Genomic DNA, 21,181 nt, shown 5'->3' with positions numbered 1-21,181 from the left:
GTGATCGGGGCCTGAACAGGAGGGTGAAAGGAGGGCAAGGAATACAGTGAATTGGAGCGATGTGGTATACCGGGGTTGACATGCTGTCAGTGGATTGAATCAAGGCATGTGAAGCGTCTGGGGTAAACCATGGAAAGCTGTGTAGGTATGTATATTTGCATGTGTGGACGTATGTATATACATGTGTATGGGGGGGGTTGGGCCATTTCTTTCGTCTGTTTCCTTGCGCTACCTCGCAAACGCGGGAGACAGCGACAAAGTATAATAAAAAAAAATAATAATATATTATCCCTGGGGATAGGGAAGAAAGAATACTTCCTACACATTCCTCACGTGTAGTAGAAGGCGACGAAAGGGGACAGGAGCGGGGGCCCAGAAATCCTCCCCTCCTTGTATTTTGACTTTCTAAAAGGGGAAACAGAAGGAGTCACGCGGGAAGTGCTCATCCTCCTCAAAGGCTCAGATTGGGGTGTCTAAATGTGTGTGGATGTAACCAAGATGAGAAAAAAGGAGAGATAGGTAGTATGTTTGAGGAAAGGAACCTGGATGTTTTGGCTCTAAGCGAAACGAAGCTCAAGGATAAAGGGGAAGAGTGGTTTAGGAATGTCTTGGGAGTAAAGTCAGGGGTTAGTGAGAGGACAAGAGCAAGGGAAGGAGTAGCACTACTCCTGAAACAGGAGTTGTGGGAGTATGTGATAGAGTGTAAGAAAGAAAATTCTAGATTGATATGGGTAAAACTGAAAGCTGATGGAGAGAGATGGGTGATTATTGGTGCATATGCACCTGGGCATGAGAAGAAAGATCATGAGAGGCAAGTGTTTTGGGAGCAGCTGAATGACTGTGTTAGTGGTTTTGATGCACAAGACCGAGTTATAGTGATGGGTGATTTGAATGCAAAGGTGAGTAATGTGGCAGTTGAGGGAATAATTGGTATACATGGGGTGTTCAGTGTTGTAAATGGAAATGGTGAAGAGCTTGTGGATTTGTGTGCTGAGAAAGGAATGGTGATTGGGAATACCTGGTTTAAAAAGCGAGATATACATAAGTATACGTATGTAAGTAGGAGAGATGGCCAAAGAGCGTTATTGGATTACCTGTTAATTGATAGGCGCGCGAAAGAGAGACTTTTGGATTTTAATAAGTTGAGAGGTGCAACTGGAGGGATGTCTGATCATTGTCTTGTGGAGGCGAAGGTGAAGATTTGTAGGGGTTTTCAGGAAAGAAGAGAGAATGTTGGGGTGAAGAGAGTGGTGAGAGTGAGTGAGCTTGGGAAGGAGACTTATGTGAGGAAGTACCAGGAGAGACTGAGTACAGAATGGAAAAAGGTGAGAACAAAGGAAGTAAGGGGAGTGGGGAGGAATGGAATGTATTCAGGGAAGCAGTGATGGCTTGCGCAAAAGATGCTTGTGGCATGAGAAGAGTGGGAGGTGGGTTGATTAGAAAGGGTAATGAGTGGTGGGATGAAGAAGTAAGATTATTAGTGAAAGAGAAGAGAGAGACATTTGGACAATTTTTGCAGGAAAAAATGCAAATGAGTGGGAGATGTATAAAAGAAAGAGGCAGGAGGTCAACAGAAAGGTGCAAGAGGTGAAAAAGAGGGCAAATGAGAGTTGGGGTGAGAGAGTATCATTAAATTTTAGGGAGAATAAAAAGATGTTTTGGAAGGAGGTAAATAAAGTGCGTAAGACATGGGAGCAAATGGGAACTTCAGTGAAGGGGGATAATGGGGAGGTGATCACAAGTAGTGGTGATGTGAGAAGAGATGGAGTGAGTATTTTGAAGGTTTGTTGAATGTGTTTGATGATAGAGAGTGGCAGATACAGGGTGATTTGGTCGAGGTGGTGTGCAAAGTGAGAGGGTTGGGGAAAATGATTTAGTAAACAGAGAAGAGGTAGTAAAAGCTTTGTGGAAGATGAAAGCCGGCAAGGCAGCAGGTTTGGATGGTGTTGCAGTGGAATTTATTAAAAAAGGGGGTGACTGTATTGTTGACTGGTTGGTAAGGTAGCGAGGTAGCGCAAGGAAACAGACGAAAGAAATGGCCCAACCCACCCACATACACATGTATATACATACACGTCCACACACGCAAATATACATACCTATATATCTCAATGTACACATATATATACACACACAGACATATACATATATACACATGTACATAATTCATAGTCTGCCTTTATTTATTCCCATCGCCACCTCTCCACACATGGAATAACAACCCCCTCCCCCCTCATGTGTGCAAGGTAGCACTAGGAAAAGACAAGAAAGGCCACATTCGTTCACACTCAGTCTCTAGCTGTCATGTAATAATGCACCGAAACCACAGCTCCCTTTCCACATCCAGGCCCCACACAAGTTTCCATGGTTTACCCCAGACGCTTCACATGCCCTGATTCAATCCATTGACAGCACGTCGACTCCGGTATGCCACATCGTTCCAATTCACTCTATTCCTTGCATTCCTTTCACCCTCCTGCATGTTCAGGCCCTGATCACTCAAAATCTTTTTCACTCCATCTTTCCACCTCCAATTTGGTCTCCAACTTCTCCTCGTTCCCTCTACCTCTGACACATATATCCTCTTGGTCAATCTTTCCTCTTTCCCCACTCATTCTCTCCATGTGACCAAACCATTTCAAAACACCTTCTTCTGCTCTCTCAACCATACTGTTTTTATTTCTACACATCTCTCTTACCCTTACATTACTTACTCGATCAAAGCACTTCACACCACATATTGTCCTCAGACATCTCATTTCCAGCACATCCACCTTCCTGCACACAACTCTATCCACAGCCCATGCCTCGCAACCATACAACATTGTTGGAATCACTATTCCCTCAAACATATCCACTTTTGCTTTCCGAGATAATGTTCTCGACTTCCAAACACTCCCCAAGGCTCCCAAAATCTTCGTCCCCTTCCCCACCCTATGATTCACTTCCGCTTCCATGGTTCCATCCGCTGCCAGATCCACTCCCAGATATCTAAAACACTACTTCCTCCAGTTTTTCTCCATTCAAACTTACCTTCCAATTGACTTGAACCTCAACCCTACTGTATCTAATAACCTTGCTCTTATTCACATCTACTCTCAACTTTCTTCTCTCACACACTTTACCAAACTCTGTCACCAGCTTCTGCAGTTTCTCACATGAATCAGCCACCAGCGCTGTATCATCAGCATACAACAATTGACTCACTTCCCAAGCTCTCTCATCCACAACAGACTGCATACTTGCACCTCTTTCCAAAACTCTTGCATTCACCTCCCTAACAACCCCATCCATAAACAAATTAAATAACCATGGAGACATCACACACCCCTGCCGTAAACCTACATTCACTGAAAACCAATCACTTTCCTCTCTTCCGACAAGTACACATGCCTTACATCCTCGATAAAAACTTTTCACTGCTTCTAACAACTTGCCTCCCACACCATATATTCTTAATACCTTCTACAGAGCATCTCTATCAGCTCTATCATATGCCTTCTCCAGATCCATAAATGCTACATACAAATCCATTTCCTTTTCTAAGTATTTCTCACATACATTCTTCAAACCAAACACCTGATCCACACATCCTCTACGACTTCTGAAACCACACTGCTTTTATCCAATCTGATGCTCTGTACATTGTTGTAAGTGATAACAAAGTGAAGTCATCTGCGTATTTCTGCGGTGGTTTGTGTCTTTGAAAGCTTTACTGATAAGGATGAGGAAACAGAGCAGCCCCATCTTGGTGCCCTGTGGTACACTATTTGTTTGGCATAGTGATGCTGATGTATCTCCTGTGAAGCAGATGGTTTGGTGTCGACTGGTCAGGAAGTCCGCTAGCCACAAGACACCCACAGAGTCCCAGGTCAATGACTTTCCACTGCTAAATCAATATGGGCTGTGAAAGGTCTATGAACACTTTCTTATTCTGCAATTTTGAATGCCTTGTAAGGTGATGTTAGAGTGCAGCATAAATCAATCTGTGAATAATTAATACTTTGAACAACACCATCACTGGGTTTCTTTCCTGAGTCTTGAAAGTTTGCAGGATCCAGCCTACCAACCTTCAGCACCAGGCAACCATTGTTTTGTTTTCACTGAAGGTTATGTCGTTAGATATCATTATTCCAAGGTCTTTCACATAATTCAACTAGGTTAAGACAGTGTGTGTGAGTGTACAGTATTCTGCACTATTTTTTATTTTTTCATTTTCCCTATACCAGTTTAAATACTATCTCCATTGAAAGCATGTTGTTCTCAGTTGCACAGTCAAAGACTATGTTAATGTCTCTTTGTAGCTTTTGGTGCCCTGTATGATGTGATTTTCATACTTACTCCTGTATCATATGCAAAGGATGATTGGATACTGTGGCTTGCATTTGCATCAATGTCAGATATAAGATTGAGGAACAAGATGGGTGCAAGTACATTTCATTGGGGGACTGAGTTGTTATTATGGAGACACTGGGGATGGCTTGGTTTACAACTATATGTTGTGATCTGTTGATCATAGTGGTGTATGCTCCCAGTTTTTCTGATTATTCTCATCTTTCACATCTTATATGCTATGACACCATGGTCACATTCGTCAAATGCTTTTGCAAAGTCTGTGTAAATCAAGTCAGCATTTTATTTGTTCCCAGAGCTTCAGCATTCTCATCACAGTGGTCTTCCCACCCTGGAACCATGCTGTCCTGGACTGGTGGGAACCATGCTGTCCTGGACTGTGTAGATTGTTCAATTCCATAAATTTAGTCAGTTTGCCTCTCTGGCCTTTTTCAAAGATTTTAATGTGCGACATCAATGCTCTAGGTAGATAGCTTTTAGGCACTGCTTTGCTTTCACCTTTGTGGAGCACAGCAATGTGAGTCAGTTTCAGATTATCAGGAATGATGCCAGAATCTAGACTTTTTCTCTAGAGGACATTTAGAGCTTATGCTAAACCTGGTTTGCAATTCTTTATGAAAACTGAGTCCCATGAGTCTGGACCCAGGGCTGAATGCATTGGCATGCTCCTCATGTTGAGATGGTGATATCTGCTACGTGCACACTTGGGGGATTACTGTTTAGGATAAATAGGAAGAAGCCTGCTGGGTTATTCATCCTCAATGTGGTTTTAGGCTCAATGAATTCTGATTCTTATTGCCTTTGTAGAATCTCACTCATCTCCAGGCAGTCCTCCGTAAAAATACCTCCTTTCAGGGGACCAATGAATTTGCATTTCTCACTTGAGTATTTTGGGTTATTCCTTATTGCAATGATGGCTTTTTCTTCTTCTTTTTACTGTATTTCATACGATATATTTAGATTATGATCTATGTATGACAATTCATTTGAAAGGTTTTCATTGCTAGGTAAGCTGTGGCTTATTCAAAAGTTCTAGAGCTCTTTTTCACATCCTGTAAAGTGCTCGTCTTTCTATCCTAGACCTTTTGTTTTTTCTTCTCTGCCATAAGTCTGTTGCATGTATGGGGTATCATTCACAGTCCTCACTGTTTTAGGACTCAGCAGAGTAGCCCATTGTGTCACAGACATCTCACTGATCACATCCTCCAAAAGTATCCATTCACTATTAAGCTGAAATTACAGTTAAAACTAACATTTTCATTTTTGCATTTGTTCATCCAAGCTGCTTCCAGTGTCAGCACTTTCAGCTATTATGTTCTTTTCTGCCTATCTCCATTCAATCTGTGGTATCAATCTGTGTAAGTTGAAGTCTCTTAAGGTAAATACATTTGGAACTGGGTTTCCAAGAGCGTTGGGACATGATTTTATGTTTCTTCTTTGTTCTGCAAATTCTTCAGGCTTTGCATTTTGCAGTCTATAGAGGAATACAATAACCAGATTAGGGTTTTAAACCTTGATTATCGAGTGCTTTTATTACATTTTAAAAATTCTTATGTTCAGCTGAGTGCTTTTATTACATTTTAAAAATTCTTATGTTCAGTTGCTATAAGAGTATCTACTATATACACTCCAACTCCACCACATGATCTAGTTGTCACATCTGTTCGGGTTATAATTTGTGGTCTATATCTCACAATTCATATGGTCTTTAGTGTGTAAGTCAACTGCAAATACTACATCTGACTTGTTTAGTAAGCCACTTATAAATGGGATTTTATTTATTCTAAGTTATTCAAGTCCCTCTGTGTTGGCATATGCGAAGGAAATTACATGGCTTCGTCTTTGTGTGGGGGTTAACATGCTCTGTTCTACTGAACTTAGCAGATTGCTTTCAGTTCAGTTCAGTTCTGAAGCAGGAAACCAGTGTCATTCCTCCTCTGGTAGTTCTTCCCTGCCTCTGTCTGCCTCTGTACTGTGACTAAAAGATGACATGTATTGAGATGGGCATGAAGGAAATGCTCACTCGTCTTGATAGGTGGTGGTTCTCACAATATTTGTTCTAGCAGAGCCTAACATCTAGCGATGATTTGGACAATTCTGGATGATAGAATCTGCATCCTTCCCCACACTGGGATCTACCTTCTGTAAGTCAGTTCACAAATTTTCTAAGGTCTTTAGATTAAATTTCAATCAATAAGATACGGCAGCCTTGCTCCCACACAAATGGCAACAGGTTGAATCCTGCTGTCATAAAGCATGAGGTGTTCCATGAAAGTGCATGCTCACCGTACTATATTCATGTTCATATACCTTCCATTAAACAGTAAGTTTGCTAAACTGTTAGCTACTGGTTACTGTAAGCCTGACAGGAAAAGAACCACCAAGATCCCGTTGCTCACAAATATGAAACGAAGGGTAGTCAATTACTAGTAATCAAACAGTTGATTCTTTATGATGGGTGCACAGCCTGTTCGTTAGAATAACCAGCTTCCACATAAATGACAGCAGTTCAAATCCTATTGTCGGAGGGATTTACATGTTTTATAAGCATATGCACCCACTGCACTATATTTATGGTCATATACCTCCACGTGACAGTAAGTTCAGTAAAGCTCTCAGCTATGGGTTAATGTGAGCCTGACAGGAATTGATCCAGAGACCCTGTTGCTTAAAGACATGAAAAAATGGAATTTGATAACAATTCTCTGTTATGAGCTCCACAGGCTAGTCTTCAGCATCCCTAGCTCCTAAACAAATGGTTGAGATTTGAATCCTGAGGTCGGAAGGCATTATGTGCTCTATGAATGTGTACATATACTGCCACATAAGAATATAAGTTGAGTAATATTGTTAGCTACTAGTTAATGTGAGCCTGACAGGATATGTCTCATGGATAGCTCATTGCTCAAGGAAGTGAGACAAAGGGTATTCCATTACAAGTAACTGCACAGTCAATTCTCTATTATGGACTCCATGACCTAGTTGTCAGCATTCCCAGCTCCTACACAAATGGTAGCACTTGAAATCTTGCCCCCAGAAAACATCATGTGCACCCAATTCACTATATTCTTTGTATGAAGTGATTTGGGTATACCATGGAAAGATATGAGGCCTGGCTGCGGATAGGTGGCTGAGCTTTTGGTGCATTGCACGACACCTTCAGAATAACAAGCAAATATTGCATTTCTTCATATGTTCCTGGCACTACTTCACTAATGCATGCAAAGTGTGAACAAACACAAAATAAAGAATGGGAAATGATTGGTGGGATGAAGAAATAAAGTTGTTAGTGAAAGAGAAAAGAGAGGTGTTCGGATGATACAAGGAAGGAATGCAAATGACTGGGAGAATGTATAAAAGAAAGTGGCAGTAGGTCAAGAGGAAGGTGCAAGGGTTGAAAAAGAGGGCAAATGAGAGTTGGAGTGAGAGAGTATCATCAAAGTTTAGGAAGAGAAAAAAATGTTTCGGAAGGAGATAAATTACATGCGTAAGACGAGAACAAATGGGAAAATTAGTGAAGGGGGCAAGGGAGGAAGTAATAACAGGTAGTGATGAAGTGAGAAGATGGAGTGAGTATTTTGAAAGTTTGTTGAATGTATTTGATGATAAAGTGGCAGATGTAGGATGTTTTGTCCATGATGTGCAAAGTGAGAGGGTCAGGAAGAGTGGCTTAGTTAAGAGAGATGAGGTAGTGAAAGCTTTGCAGAAGATGAAATCCAGCAAGGCAGCGGGTTTGGATAGTATTGCATTGGAATTCATTAAAAAAAGGGGTAACTATGTTATTGATTGGTTGGTAAGGATATTCAATGTATGTATGGATCATGGTGAAGTACCTGAGGATTGGCAGAATGCATGCATAATGCCAGTGTATAAAGGCAAAGGGGATAAAGGCGAGTGTTCAAACTACAGAGGCATAAGTTTATTGAGTATTCCTGGGAAATTATATGGGAGGGTACTGATAGAGAAGGTGAAGGTATGTGCACAGCATCAGATTGGGGAGGAGCAGTGTGGTTTCAGATGTGGTAGAGGATGTGTGGATCAGTTGTTTGCTTTGAAGAATGTATGTGAGAAATACTTTGATAAGAAAAAAAGGTGGATTCGTATGTAGCATTTATGGATCTGGAGAAGGCATATGATATGACTGATACAGATGCTTGTGGAGGGTTTTATGAGTATATGGTATGGGAGGTAAGTCACTAGAAGCAGTGTAAAGTTTTTACCAAGGGTGTAAGGCATGTGTACAAGAAGAAAGAGAAGAGAAGAGAGTGATTGGTTCCAAGTGAAGGTCGGTCTGCAGCAGGGGTGTGTGATGTGCCCATGGTTGTTTAATTTGTTTATGGATGGAGTGGTTTGGGAGTTAAATGCAAGAGTTGGGATGTAAATTTGAATGGAGAAAAATTGGAGGAAGTGAAGTGTTTTAGATATCTGGGAGCGGACTTAGCAGCAAATGGAACCATGGAAGTGGAAGTGAGTCACAGGGTAGGGAAGGGAGCAAAAGTTTGGGGAGCGATGTAGAATGTGTGGGAAGAAAGAACATTATCTCCAAGAGCAAAAATGAGTATGTTTGAAGGAATATGAGGTCCAACAATATTATATGGTTGCAAGGAATGGAATATAGATAGGGTTGTACAGAGGAGGGTGGACGTGTTGGAAATGAAATGTTTGAGGACAATGTGTGGTGTGAGGTAGTTTGATCGAGTAAGTGATGAAAGGGTAAGAGAGATATATGGAAATAAAAAGAGTATGGTTGAGAGAGCAGAAGAGGGTATGAGTGAGTGAGGGAAGGTGGACAAAGAGGATACATGTGTCAGAGGTGGATGGAACAAGGAGAAGTGGGAGACCAAACTGGAGGTGGAAGGATGGAGTGGAAAAGATTTTGAGCGATCGGGGCCTGAACATGCAGGAGGGTGAGGCATGTATGGAATAAAGTGAATTGAAACGATGTGGTCTACTGGGGTCGATGTGCTGTCAATGGAATGAACCTGAGCATGTGAAACGTTTGGGGTTGTTGTTGTTGTTGTTGTTGTTGTTGTTGTGGATAGGAAGCTGTGGTTTCGGTGCATTTCATGATAGTCAGAGACTGAGTGTGAACGAATGTGGCCTTTTTTTTATCTCTTTTCCTGGTGCTACACTGCACCTTGCTGAAGCTGGGGGTAGTGATGCTGTTTCCTGTGGGGCGGGGTAATGCCAGGAATGGATGAAGAGAAGCAAAATGAATAAGTACATGTGAATATATGTTTATGTCTGTTTATGTGTATCTATATGTGTATATGTTGATATACATATATGTATGTATATGCATGCATATGGGTGTTTATGAGTTAGGATGCATGCCACATTACTTCTACAGCTGTTTTCAAGATCAGATATTAAATGTTAAACATTCACTGCCTTTACTTAGCCTACAGGAAAAAGGGTGGTCACAGTATGCTTGACAGTCACTTGGCCTAGTTGGGGAATTAACCCTTAAAAGGTGGGTAATGTTACCAAACGTTCATACTATAGAAGCCAGGCAGTTATGTAACATTTGGTTGTTTTGCATCATAATTGTTTTATGAATTTTGGCAATGTGGCATCACTATCATCTACTATCATATCCTCTGTTCACCCATTCCTATAAACAGCTACCCTTGCTCACCCATCCGCGGTCAGCAACAGTATTAGCTGGTCTAACATTCGTACAGTAATTGGAGGTGGGCAATGTTACGTAACACTTGGCCCTTTTGTGTTGTAATTGTGGGGAGAAATTGGGTGATGTGGCATCTCTGATATGTACTATCATGCCTGTAAACAGCCACCCACATTTCCCCAGCCAGGGTCAACATCAGTATTAGCCGAGACAATGGGAAGAGGAGGAAGGTGCCTAGCACTCCTCCCTCCTCTTACAGCCATCTATGACGCAGTATCGCATAAGCAACACCTCTTACCTTCATTTTTCATCCAATTCATCTATTTATGTATGCAGTGGCTATTCCTTGATATTTATTACTCCTAAAATATGCCACCTTAAATGGATGTATACGAAACATGTTGCCCGCCTTTAATGGGTTATGTTCTCATTGAGGGGTTTTACTTAAACCATGGCTTATGGGCCCCCATGGTAATCTTACCTGATCACCATCAACTATCAAGTAACTTGTCTCTTTTCTATATCTTTATACTCCTACAATTGGAAGCAAAAGTGTGGTTGCCAAGTAGGCTACTCACGATCTGTAGGCAACGGAAAGATGTAGGTTTGGATAGAATTTATGTGAACCATTAACTGCGTGGCAACACTAGCAGCAATGGTGTTGGTCCCCAAGTGTGGTTTGGTGACTAGTGACAGTGGCAGTGTGTGGAGTCAACATTCCCTCCCACCTATGTGTAGGGAGAGAGAGGCCTCGGGAGGGAGCTTGACAGTGGGGTGCTACAGGGTTGGGAAAAGGGGAGGGAAGCTTGCTATCCACGGTGTTTGTCAAAAGGAAACATTGGCCATGGTAAGGTAAGCTATGGGCAGCTGTGAGTATGGACAGGGTGATGGTGGTGTATTAGGGGAGAACAAGGGGAATAGAGATGGGAGAGGATGCTAAGACAGAAGTGGGGAGAGAGAATGATGATAATAAGGGGCAGTGAGTGACAGGTGTAGGTCAAAGTATGTGGTGTGAGATGGGAATGACTTAAGGCACTTGGCAATGCAGGGTAACAGATGGTAACTGGCTTGAGGCACAGTCATCCCTACAATGTGGGATAAGGACACGAAAGAGCACAGCTAATGGTCAGGCATAATTGCTAAACTGAGGAACCTCAAAAAATAGACCAGACAGTAGGGAGGTGTGGGCAAAGTTCAGGCAGCCACGAGGGATACTGAATGGAGGAAGTATCAGGAAAAAAGATAGAGGGTAAAAAAAAAAAAAAAAGCAGTTGCAGGTGAAATTGCAACTCACTGTGAAGGGGGGAGGGGGTCAGATTTGACAGTATGGAACAGGCTGGGAGACAATAAGATTGTAAGTGCGTGTGTGGAATGTAAACATTAGGCCGACGCTACTGAGGCCTTTGATGCCAAGGTTATGAGCTATGACAGCTTGTGGCCATCCCATGCCTCACTCACGCATAGAGAGACTCCCAAATAAGGATATTCTTGTAAAAGTATTTAGTAAATAAAGAATAAAACTTTAGATTGTAAGAATAATGAAAGTGACAATTAATGTGACAACAAAAATGTATCAACTGTGGAAAAGTGAAAAAGCGAAATAGTGGAGTACTTAACCAACGAAACTGAAATAATTGCCTTGGTAATGTAACAAACAGCATCCTACATTACACAGAACAGTGAGTATTCAGCCACCATGGAGATAGTCTACCCAGTCTGTGGGGTATAAAGCTAATATCTACCAGGAATCCCAAAAAGCCATACCCTGCTCTGCTGCACAGGCTATCTTCATAAAGTGTGCAAGGCTCATCCTCCTGTAAGGGTAACAAGCCAATAACATGTCTAAATGAGACACTAATAACTTCAATTCCAACAGGCAACAGTGGGGGCTGAACACAACAGTAGGGCCTGAGCGTCAACAGCAGGGGCCAAGCACCAGCATGCAGTGTGTTGACAGAAACAGTAAGCCATACCAACAGACATACACAGGGTGCACTGTGCCATACATGAGTAGTGCACATACAGGCCGTCTTGATTTGGAGAATGTGGGCTGCTGCACAAAGAGGCCCCAGTGCATGCACAGACCAACCTGACCAGAAGGACATGGTCTGTCATTGAGAAAGGATTCCTGCAAGCTCAGACTCCCATGCAACCTGTCATTTATGCAGCTAAGATCATATTCTAAAGATATGTAACCAGTTGATGCTTTCTTAAGTAAACTTTTAACACCAGAGACTGAGCAGAGCTGGTAGTCCATACTCAGCTGTGTTGTTATCAAGGATTACAGTGTATAGATGGTTTAGAAGTGAACTGTAAGTGCATTAACTAAATTTTGCCTTACACCTGTGAACTTGAGAGTTTAAGTAATTATAGCAGGTGCATGCCACATTATTTCTACCGTTGTTTTTTTAATTAGATATCAAATGTATGAATATTCGCAGCCTTTCCTCAAACTACAGGAAAGTGAGTGGTCACACTATGCTTGGCAGTCCACTGGCCTAGCTTGGTCATTAATGTTCTCATTAAGGGGATCTTCTATTCACACCATGGCTCATGGGCCCCCACAGTAATCTTACTTGATCAAATAACTATTGGTCTTTCTTTATTTCTCTTACTCCTACTTATACATTTAACATTTTCATCACTAACTGTCTGTCTCTTGCAAAGGTTCTCAATATCAATCCACTTACAATATATCAAGAGGTATATCTCAATTTATGCAATAGCCCTCTATCAAAAACTTTCAATATAATGAATTCCGTATATAGCCACAATGCAAATAAAATCTTTATGTAGTGAACACACAATTAATAATAACATGATCAAAATAAAGCACCATGTGGTGTTAAACAATGCACAAAAATGTGACAATGCCAATCAAAAGCCATGGGGAACAAGACTGGAATTGACCATCCTCAAAGAGTCCTTTAGCACCTCAAAGATGCCAATTAGTGTTATTTTTTCAAATTTCTGAGCTTGTAATGAAAACACCCCTAAATAAAGATCCTAATACTGAATACCAGCCAAAATACCCAAAAGAGTATCTACATATAGACCCTCCACAGACTAACCTGCTTTTAGACAATATGTATGGAGTCTTCCAGTAAGAAAGTGTTAAACAAATTGGGGTTGAAAAAATGAACATGAAAATTGCATAGATTTTTGTAAGAGATTTTGCATCACTCCATGTCGTTCAGGATATTTCAACCAACATAACAGTCAACATGAAATAAGATATTAAGATATGAGGAACATACCCCTTGCATTCCTGAAGGTCCAGCTAAGGCTTCTACAACTGCCTCTGGGAGAGGTTGTGGATGTTTTTGGTCCATTTGCTGAGTGTATTTGTTTATTTGTTCTTCCCCTCCTGTACTTGAATCACCGCCTCCCATGGATCCATAATCCATTCCAGAATCCATCATGTCTCCTTGATTATCATCAACAGTATCTACAATTTCTTCTTTGACTAGAGTCTCATCTACAGCATCCTGAAATGAAAATATCACCAAGTAGCATTTTTCAATAATGCTGTTGTAACTTGAAGTAGAAGAGGCTTGGCAAGAAACAAGTTAAAATGAATGAAAAACTCAAGACAGCTCAAAATATTACCAAAAGTTTTTAAGCTCTACATAACACATACAACATACTGTAATCAAGGAATCCTAACAGCCCTTTTATGGGGCTCCTGTAGCTTGAAGTCTCAGCTCCATGTGAGAGCAAAGTTAGGTGGGCTACTCTGGAATGAGGAGATCCTCAACGGTGCTAGATTCTTTTTCATCAATTGAAATGAAACAGCTTCATCTAAGATGGTATCTCACTCAGGGAGTTATCTCACTCAGGGAGTTACCAGTCCACTAAAAAACTACATTACTGTACAGCTTACCTAAGTTTACCTTCTTGCCCTAGGACCCCTTTCTATCAGGCTCTTTAATTTCACTGATTCAGTATTTCATTGATAAGAAATGACAGGGTAAGAGAGATAGGTGAAAAAATGCGAGGAGTATGGTTGAGAGAGCTGAAGAGGATATCCTGTTATGGTTTTGATATTTGGAGGGGATGAGTGAACAGAGGTAAATAAAAAAGGTGTATGTGTCAAAGGAGGGGGCAAGAAGTGGAAGACTGTAAAGGAGATGGTAGGATGAAGTGAAAAAGGTTTCGAGTGCTTGGGGCCTGTACATGCAGAGGTTATAAGGTATGCATGGGATAATAAGAGTGAACTGGGGTGATATAGTAAACAGGGAGCAATTTGACATTGGTGGATTGAACCATGGCATATAAAATGGTTTGAGGAAACTTAAGAAAGTCATATGGGGTCTGGTTGTGGATAAAAGCCTGTTGTTTCAGTGCATTATACAAGACAATTACAGAGTCCACATGAAACGTGAAAATTAAAAGATAACTGTACAGGGAAATGTATGTCCTTTGTGGAGTAAGAAAGGCTACAACGAACAGCTGGCACAGTCACTACCCGAACATTTATTCTTTTAAGAAGCTCACTATACATCAATGCTATTTACTCACTAATTATATCTGAATTGCCATTTCCTGTGTTAGCAAGGTAGGGCCAGGAAACAGACAAAGGAAGACACATCCACTTGTGTAAACATTTACATACATATACTAAACATTCATTATCATTCATCTACATTTATTATACTTAATCACTGTTTCTTGTGTCAGCAAAGTGCTCCCAGGAAACAGATGAAGAATGGCCTATCCACTCATATACATACATATGTACATATACGCCCATACACAAACACATACATATAAACATATACAGACATATATACATACACATGTACGTAAACTTGCTTGCCTTCATCCATTCCTATCGCTACCCCACCACACAGGAAATAGCATCGCTACCCCAACTTCAGCGAAGTAACACCAAGAAGACAGAAAAAAAGGGCACATTCATTCACACTCAGTCTCTAGCTGTCATGAGAAATGCACTGAAACCACAGCTCCCTATCCACATCCAGGCCCCACAGGCCTTTCTATGGTTTACCCTTGACGCTTCACATGCCCTGGTTCAGTCCACTGACAGCATGTTGACCCCAGGTGTACCAAATCGTTCCAATTCACTCCATTCTTTGCATGCCCCTCACCCTCTTGCATGTTCAGGCTCCAATCACTCAAAATCTTTTTCACTCCATCCTTCCACCTACAATTTGGTCTCCCACTTCTCTTTCTTCCCTTCACCTCTAACACATATATCCTCTTTGTCAATCTTTCCTCACTCATTCTCCCCATACGTCAAACCAATTTCAACACACCCTCTTCTGCTCTCTTAACCAAACTCTTTTTATCAACACACATCTCTCTTACCCTTGCATTACTTACTCGATCAAACTACATTACACCACATACTGTGCTCAAATATTTCATTTCCAACACATTCACCCTCCTCCGTAAAACCCTATCTATAGCCCATGCCTCGAAACCATATAACATTGTTGGAACTACTATTCCTTCAAACATACCCATTTGTGCTCTTCAAAATAACAATCTCTCCTTCCTCACATTCTTCATCGCTCCCAGAATCTTCACCCCCTCCCCAATCCTGTAACACACTTCCACTTCTATGGTTCCATCCGCTGCTAAATCCACTCCCAAATATCTAAAACACTTCACTTCCTCCAACTATCATAATCATAATTATCATTATCATCATTATACTTGATCGCTGTTTCCCGTGTCAGCAAGGTAGCGCCAGGAAACAAGATGAAGAATGGCCCATCCATACATATACTCATATATATACATAAACAATGTTACACAGCCACACACACACACACACACACACACACACATTTATATAGGGTGGGGGAGGGGGGGAAACTCCTGGGAGCCTTGAAGAATATGTGGAAGTCGAGAACATTATCTCCGAAAGCAAAAATGGCTATGTTTGAAGGAATTGTGGTTCCAACAATGTTGTATGGTTGCGAGGCGTGGGCTATGGATAGAGTTGTGCGCAGGAGGGTGGATGCGTTGGAAATGAGATGTTTGAGGACAATAAGTGGTGTGAGGTGATTTGATCGAGTAAGTAATGTAAAGGTAAGAGAGATGTGTGGAAATAAAAAGAGCGTGGTTGAGAGAGCAGAAGAGGGTGTTTTGAAATGGTTTGGGCACATGGAGAGAATGAGTGAGGAAAGATTGACCAAGAGGATATATGTGTCGGAGGTGGAGGGAACGAGGAGAAGTGGGAGACCAAATTGGAGGTAGAAAGATGGAGTGAAAAATATTTTGAGTGATCGGGGCCTGAACATGCAGGAGGGTGAAAGGCGGGCAAGGAATAGAGTGAATTGGATCGATGTGGTATAACAGGGTGGACGTGCTGTCAATGGATTGAATCAGGGCATGTGAAGCGTCTGGGGTAAACCATGGAAAGTTGTGTGGGGCCTGGATGTGGAAAGGGAGCTGTGGTTTCGGGCATTATTGCATGACAGCTGGAGACTGAGTGTGAGCGAATGGGGCCTTTGTTGTCTTTTCCTGGCGCTGCCTCGCACACATGAGGGGGAGGGGGATGTTATTCCGTGTGTGGCGGGGTGGCGATGGGGGTGAGTAGGGGCAGAAGTGTGAATTGTGTGCATGTGTGTATATGTGTGTGTCTGAGTGTGTATATATGTGTGTACGGTGGAATGTGTGGGTGTGTATGTTTGCGTGTGTGGACGTGTGTGCGTGTGCATGTGTGTGGGGGTGGGTTGGGCCATCTGCTTCCTTGCGCTACCTTGCAGGCGCAGGAGACAGCAACAAAGCAAAATAAAATAATTTTTTTTTTCATACTATTCGCCATTTCCCGTGTTACCAAGGTAGCGTTAAGAACAGAGGACTGAGCCTTTGAGGGATTATCCTCACTTGGCTCCCTTCTCCGTTCCTTTTTTTGGAAAATTAAAAACGAGAGGGGAGGATTTCCAGCCCCCCGCTCCCAAATAAAAATAAATATTATCATTATTATTATACTTAGTCACTGTCTCCCGCGTTAGTGAGGCAGTGTAGGGAAGCAGACGAAAGAATGGCCCAACCCACCCACATACACATGTATATACATAAACGCCCACACACGCACATATACATACCCAAACATCTCAACACATACATACACATACACACACAGACATATACATATATACACATGGACATATTCACACTTGCTGCCCTCATCCATCTCCGTCGCACATGAAATAGCACTCCCCTCCCCCCGCACATGCACGAGCTAGCACTAGGAAAACACAACAAAGGCCACACTCGTTCACACTCAGCCTCCAGCTGTCATCTATAATGCACCAAAACCACAGCTCCCTCTCAACATTCAGGCCCCACAAAACCTTCCATGGTTCACCCCAGACGCCCCGGTTCAATCCACTGACAGCACGTCGACCCCGATACACCACACCATTCCAATTCACTCCATTCCTTGCATGCCCTTCACCCTCCTATATATATGTTCAGGCCCCGATCGCTCAAAATCCCTTTCACTCCACTCTCCCACCCCCAGTTTGGCCTCCCACCTCTCCACATTCCCTCCACCTCTGACACACACATCCTCCCTGTCAATCCCTCCCCACTCACTCTCTCCATGCGACCAAACCACCTCAACACACCCACTTCTGCTCTCCCAACCACACTCTCCCTATTACCACACATCTCTCCCGCCCCCTCTTAACTCACTCGATCAAACCACCCCACACCACACATTGTCCCCAGACGCCCCACATCCAACACACACACACACACACACACACACACACACACACACACATATATATATATATATATATATATATATATATATATATATATATATATATATATATATGTATATATATATATATATATATGGTGTGGGAGGCAAGTTGTTAGAAGCAGTGAAAAGTTTTTCTCGAGGATGTAAGGCATGTGTACGTGTAGGAAGAGAGGAAAGTGATTGGTTCTCAGTGAATGTAGGTTTGCAGAAGGGGTGTGTGATGTCTCCATGGTTGTTTAATTTGTTTATGGATGGGGTTGTTAGGGAGGTGAATGCAAGAGTTTTGGAAAGAGGGGCAAGAATGAAGTCTGTTGGGGATGAGAGAGCTTGGGAAGTGAGTCAGTTGTTGTTCGCTGATGATACAGCGCTGGTGGCTGATTCATGTGAGAAACTGCAGAAGTTGGTGACTGAGTTTGGTAAAGTGTGTGAAAGAAGAAAGTTAAGAGTAAATGTGAATAAGAGCAAGGTTATTAGGTACAGTAGGGTTGAGGGTCAAGTCAATTGGGAGGTGAGTTTGAATGGAGAAAAACTGGAGGAAGTGAAGTGTTTTAGATATCTGGGAGTGGATCTGGCAGCGGATGGAACCATGGAAGCGGAAGTGGATCATAGGGTGGGGAGGGGGCGAAAATTCTGGGAGCCTTGAAGAATGTGTGGAAGTCGAGAACATTATCTCGGAAAGCAAAAATGGGTATGCTTGAAGGAATAGTGGTTCCAACAATGTTGTATGGTTGTGAGGCGTGGGCTATGGATAGAGTTGTGCGCAGGAGGATGGATGTGCTGGAAATGAGATGTTTGAGGACAATGTGTGGTGTGAGGTGGTTTGATCGAGTAAGTAACGTAAGGGTAAGAGAGATGTTGGGAAATAAAAAGAGCGTGGTTGAGAGAACAGAAGAGGGTGTTTTGAAATGGTTTGGGCACATGGAGAGAATGAGTGAGGAAAGATTGACCAAGAGGATATATGTGTCGGAGGTGGAGGGAATGAGGAGAAGTGGGAGACCAAATTGGAGGTGGAAAGATGGAGTGAAAAAGATTTTGTGTGATCGGGGCCTGAACATGCAGGAGGGTGAAAGGAGGGCAAGGAATAGAGTGAATTGGAGCGATGTGGTATACCGGGGTTGACGTGCTGTCAGTGGATTGAATCAAGGCATGTGAAGCATCTGGGGTATACCATGGAAAGCTGTGTAGGTATGTATATTTGCGTGTGTGGACGTATGTATATACATGTGTATGGGGGTGGGTTGGGCCATTTCTTTCGTCTGTTTCCTTGCGCTACCTCGCAAACGCGGGGATAGGGGAGAAAGAATACTTCCCACGTATTCCCTGCGTGTCGTAGAAGGCGAGTAAAAGGGAAGGGAGCGGGGGGCTGGAAATCCTCCCCTCTCGTTTTTTTTTTTTTTTTTTTTTTTTTTTCCAAAAGAAGGAACAGAGAAGAGGTCCAGGTGAGGATATTCCCTCAAAGGCCCAGTCCTCTGTTCTTAACGCTACCTCGCTATCGCGGGAAATAGCGAATAGTATGAAAAAAAAAAAAAAAAAAATATATATATATATATATATATATATATATATTTGTTCACACTTTCCACTTCTACCCCTCTCATCCCTTGGATTGTTAGGGAGTTTTGGAGAGAAAGACAAGTATGCAGTCTGTTGTGGATGAGAGGGCTCGGGAAGTGAGTCAGTTGCTGTTCGCTGATGATAAAGACTAAATGTAAATAAGAGCAAGGTTATTAAGTATAGTAGGGTTGATGGACAAGTCAATTGGGAGGTAAGTTTGAATGGAGAAAAACTGGAGGAAGCGAAGTGTTCTAGACATCTGAGAGTGGACCTGGCAGCGGATGGAACCATGGAAGCGGAAGTGAGTCACAGGGTGGGGAAGGGGGCAAAGGTTCTGGGAGCATTGAAGAATGTATGGAAGGCAAGAACACCATCTTGGAAAGCAAAAATGGGCATGTTTGAAGGAACAGTAGTTCCAACAACGTTATATAGTCGCGAGGCGTGGGCCACAGATAGGGTTGACGTGCTGTCAGTGGATTGAATCAGGGCATGTGAAGCGTCTGGGGTAAACCATGGAAAGCTGTGTAGGTATGTATATTTGCGTATGTGGACGTATGTATATGCATGTTGTATGGGGGTGGGTTGGGCCATTTCTTTCGTCTGCTTCCTTGCGCTACCTCGCAAACGCGGGAGACAGCAACAAAGCAAAAAAAAAAAAAATATATATATATATTATCCCTGGGGATAGGGGATTAAGAATACTTCCCACGTATTCCTTGCGTGTCGTAGAAGGCGACTAAAAGGGGAGAGAGCGGGAGGCTGGAAATCCTCCCCTCTCATTTTTTTTTTTTAATTTTCCAAAAGAAGGAACAGAGGGGGGCCAGGTGAGGATATTCCACAAAGGCCCAGTCCTCTGTTCTTAAACACTACCTCGCTAACGCATGAAATGGCGAATTGTTTTTTTTTTTTTTTTTCCAAAAGAAGGAACAGAGAATTGGGCCAGGTGAGGGTATTCCCTCAAAGGCCCAGTCCTCTGTTCTTAATGCTACCTCGCTAACGCGGGAAATGGCGAATAGTTTAAAAGAAAAAGAAGATATATATATATATATATATATATATATATATATATATATATATATATATATATATATATATATATATATATATATCCCTGGGGATAGGGGAGAAAGAATACTTCCCACGTATTCCCTGCGTGTCGTAGAAGGCGACTAAAAGGGGAGGGAGCGGGGGGCTAGAAATATTCCCCTCTTTTTTTTTTTTTAATTTTCCAAAACAAGGAACAGAGAAGGGGGCCAGGTGAGGATATTCCCTCCAAGGCCCAGTCCTCTGTTCTTAACGCTACCTCGCTAACGCGGGAAATGGCGAATAGTTTGAAAAAAAAAAAGAAAAAAAATATATATATGTATATATATATAATCCCTGGGGATAGGGGATTAAGAATACTTCCCACGTATTCCCTGTGTGTCGTAGACGGCGACTAAAAGGGGAGGGAGCGGGGGGCCGGAAATCCTCCCCTCTCATTTTTTTTTTAATTCTTTTTTTTTAATCTTCCAAAAGAAGGAACAGAGGGGGCCAGGTGAGGATATTCCAAAAAAGGCCCAGTCCTCTGTTCTTAACGCTACCTCGCTAACGCGGGAAATGGCAAATAGTTTAAAAGAAAGAAAGATATATATATATATATATATATATATATATATATATATATATATATATATATATATATATATATATATATACATCTTTCTTTTCTTTCAAACTATTCGCCATTTCCCGCGTTAGCGAGGTAGCGTTAGGAACAGAGGACTGGGCCTTTGAGGGAATATCCTCACCTAGCCCCCTTCTCTGCTCCTTCTTTTGGAAAATTAAAAAAAATATGATGGGAGGGGAGGATTTCCAGCCCCCCGCTCCCTTCCCTTTTAGTCGCCTTCTACGAC

At 42.1% G+C, this 21,181-nt stretch overlaps 1 protein-coding gene across 26 annotated transcripts in view; it reads right to left on the bottom strand.

Annotated features, from left to right (window-relative positions):
• LOC139755976 (uncharacterized) overlaps positions 1-21,181 on the bottom strand; it is a 734,338-nt gene that overhangs the window by 618,501 nt on the left and 94,656 nt on the right. For all 26 annotated transcript variants that reach the window (XR_011714230.1, XR_011714231.1, XM_071674831.1 and 23 more), the window contains exon 4: positions 13,240-13,470. Coding sequence is in view for 24 of the 26 variants with exons in the window: in XM_071674831.1 (XP_071530932.1) it covers positions 13,240-13,470 (231 nt within the window). In the remaining 2 variants the exon portion in view is untranslated. The remainder of the gene's footprint in view (positions 1-13,239; positions 13,471-21,181) is intronic.

Source organism: Panulirus ornatus, chromosome 20 (assembly GCF_036320965.1).
Source record: "Panulirus ornatus isolate Po-2019 chromosome 20, ASM3632096v1, whole genome shotgun sequence".
NCBI lineage: Eukaryota > Metazoa > Arthropoda > Malacostraca > Decapoda > Palinuridae > Panulirus > Panulirus ornatus.
The sequence above is the reverse complement of the archived record's forward strand: the minus strand, read 5'-3'. Positions and strand labels throughout refer to the sequence as shown.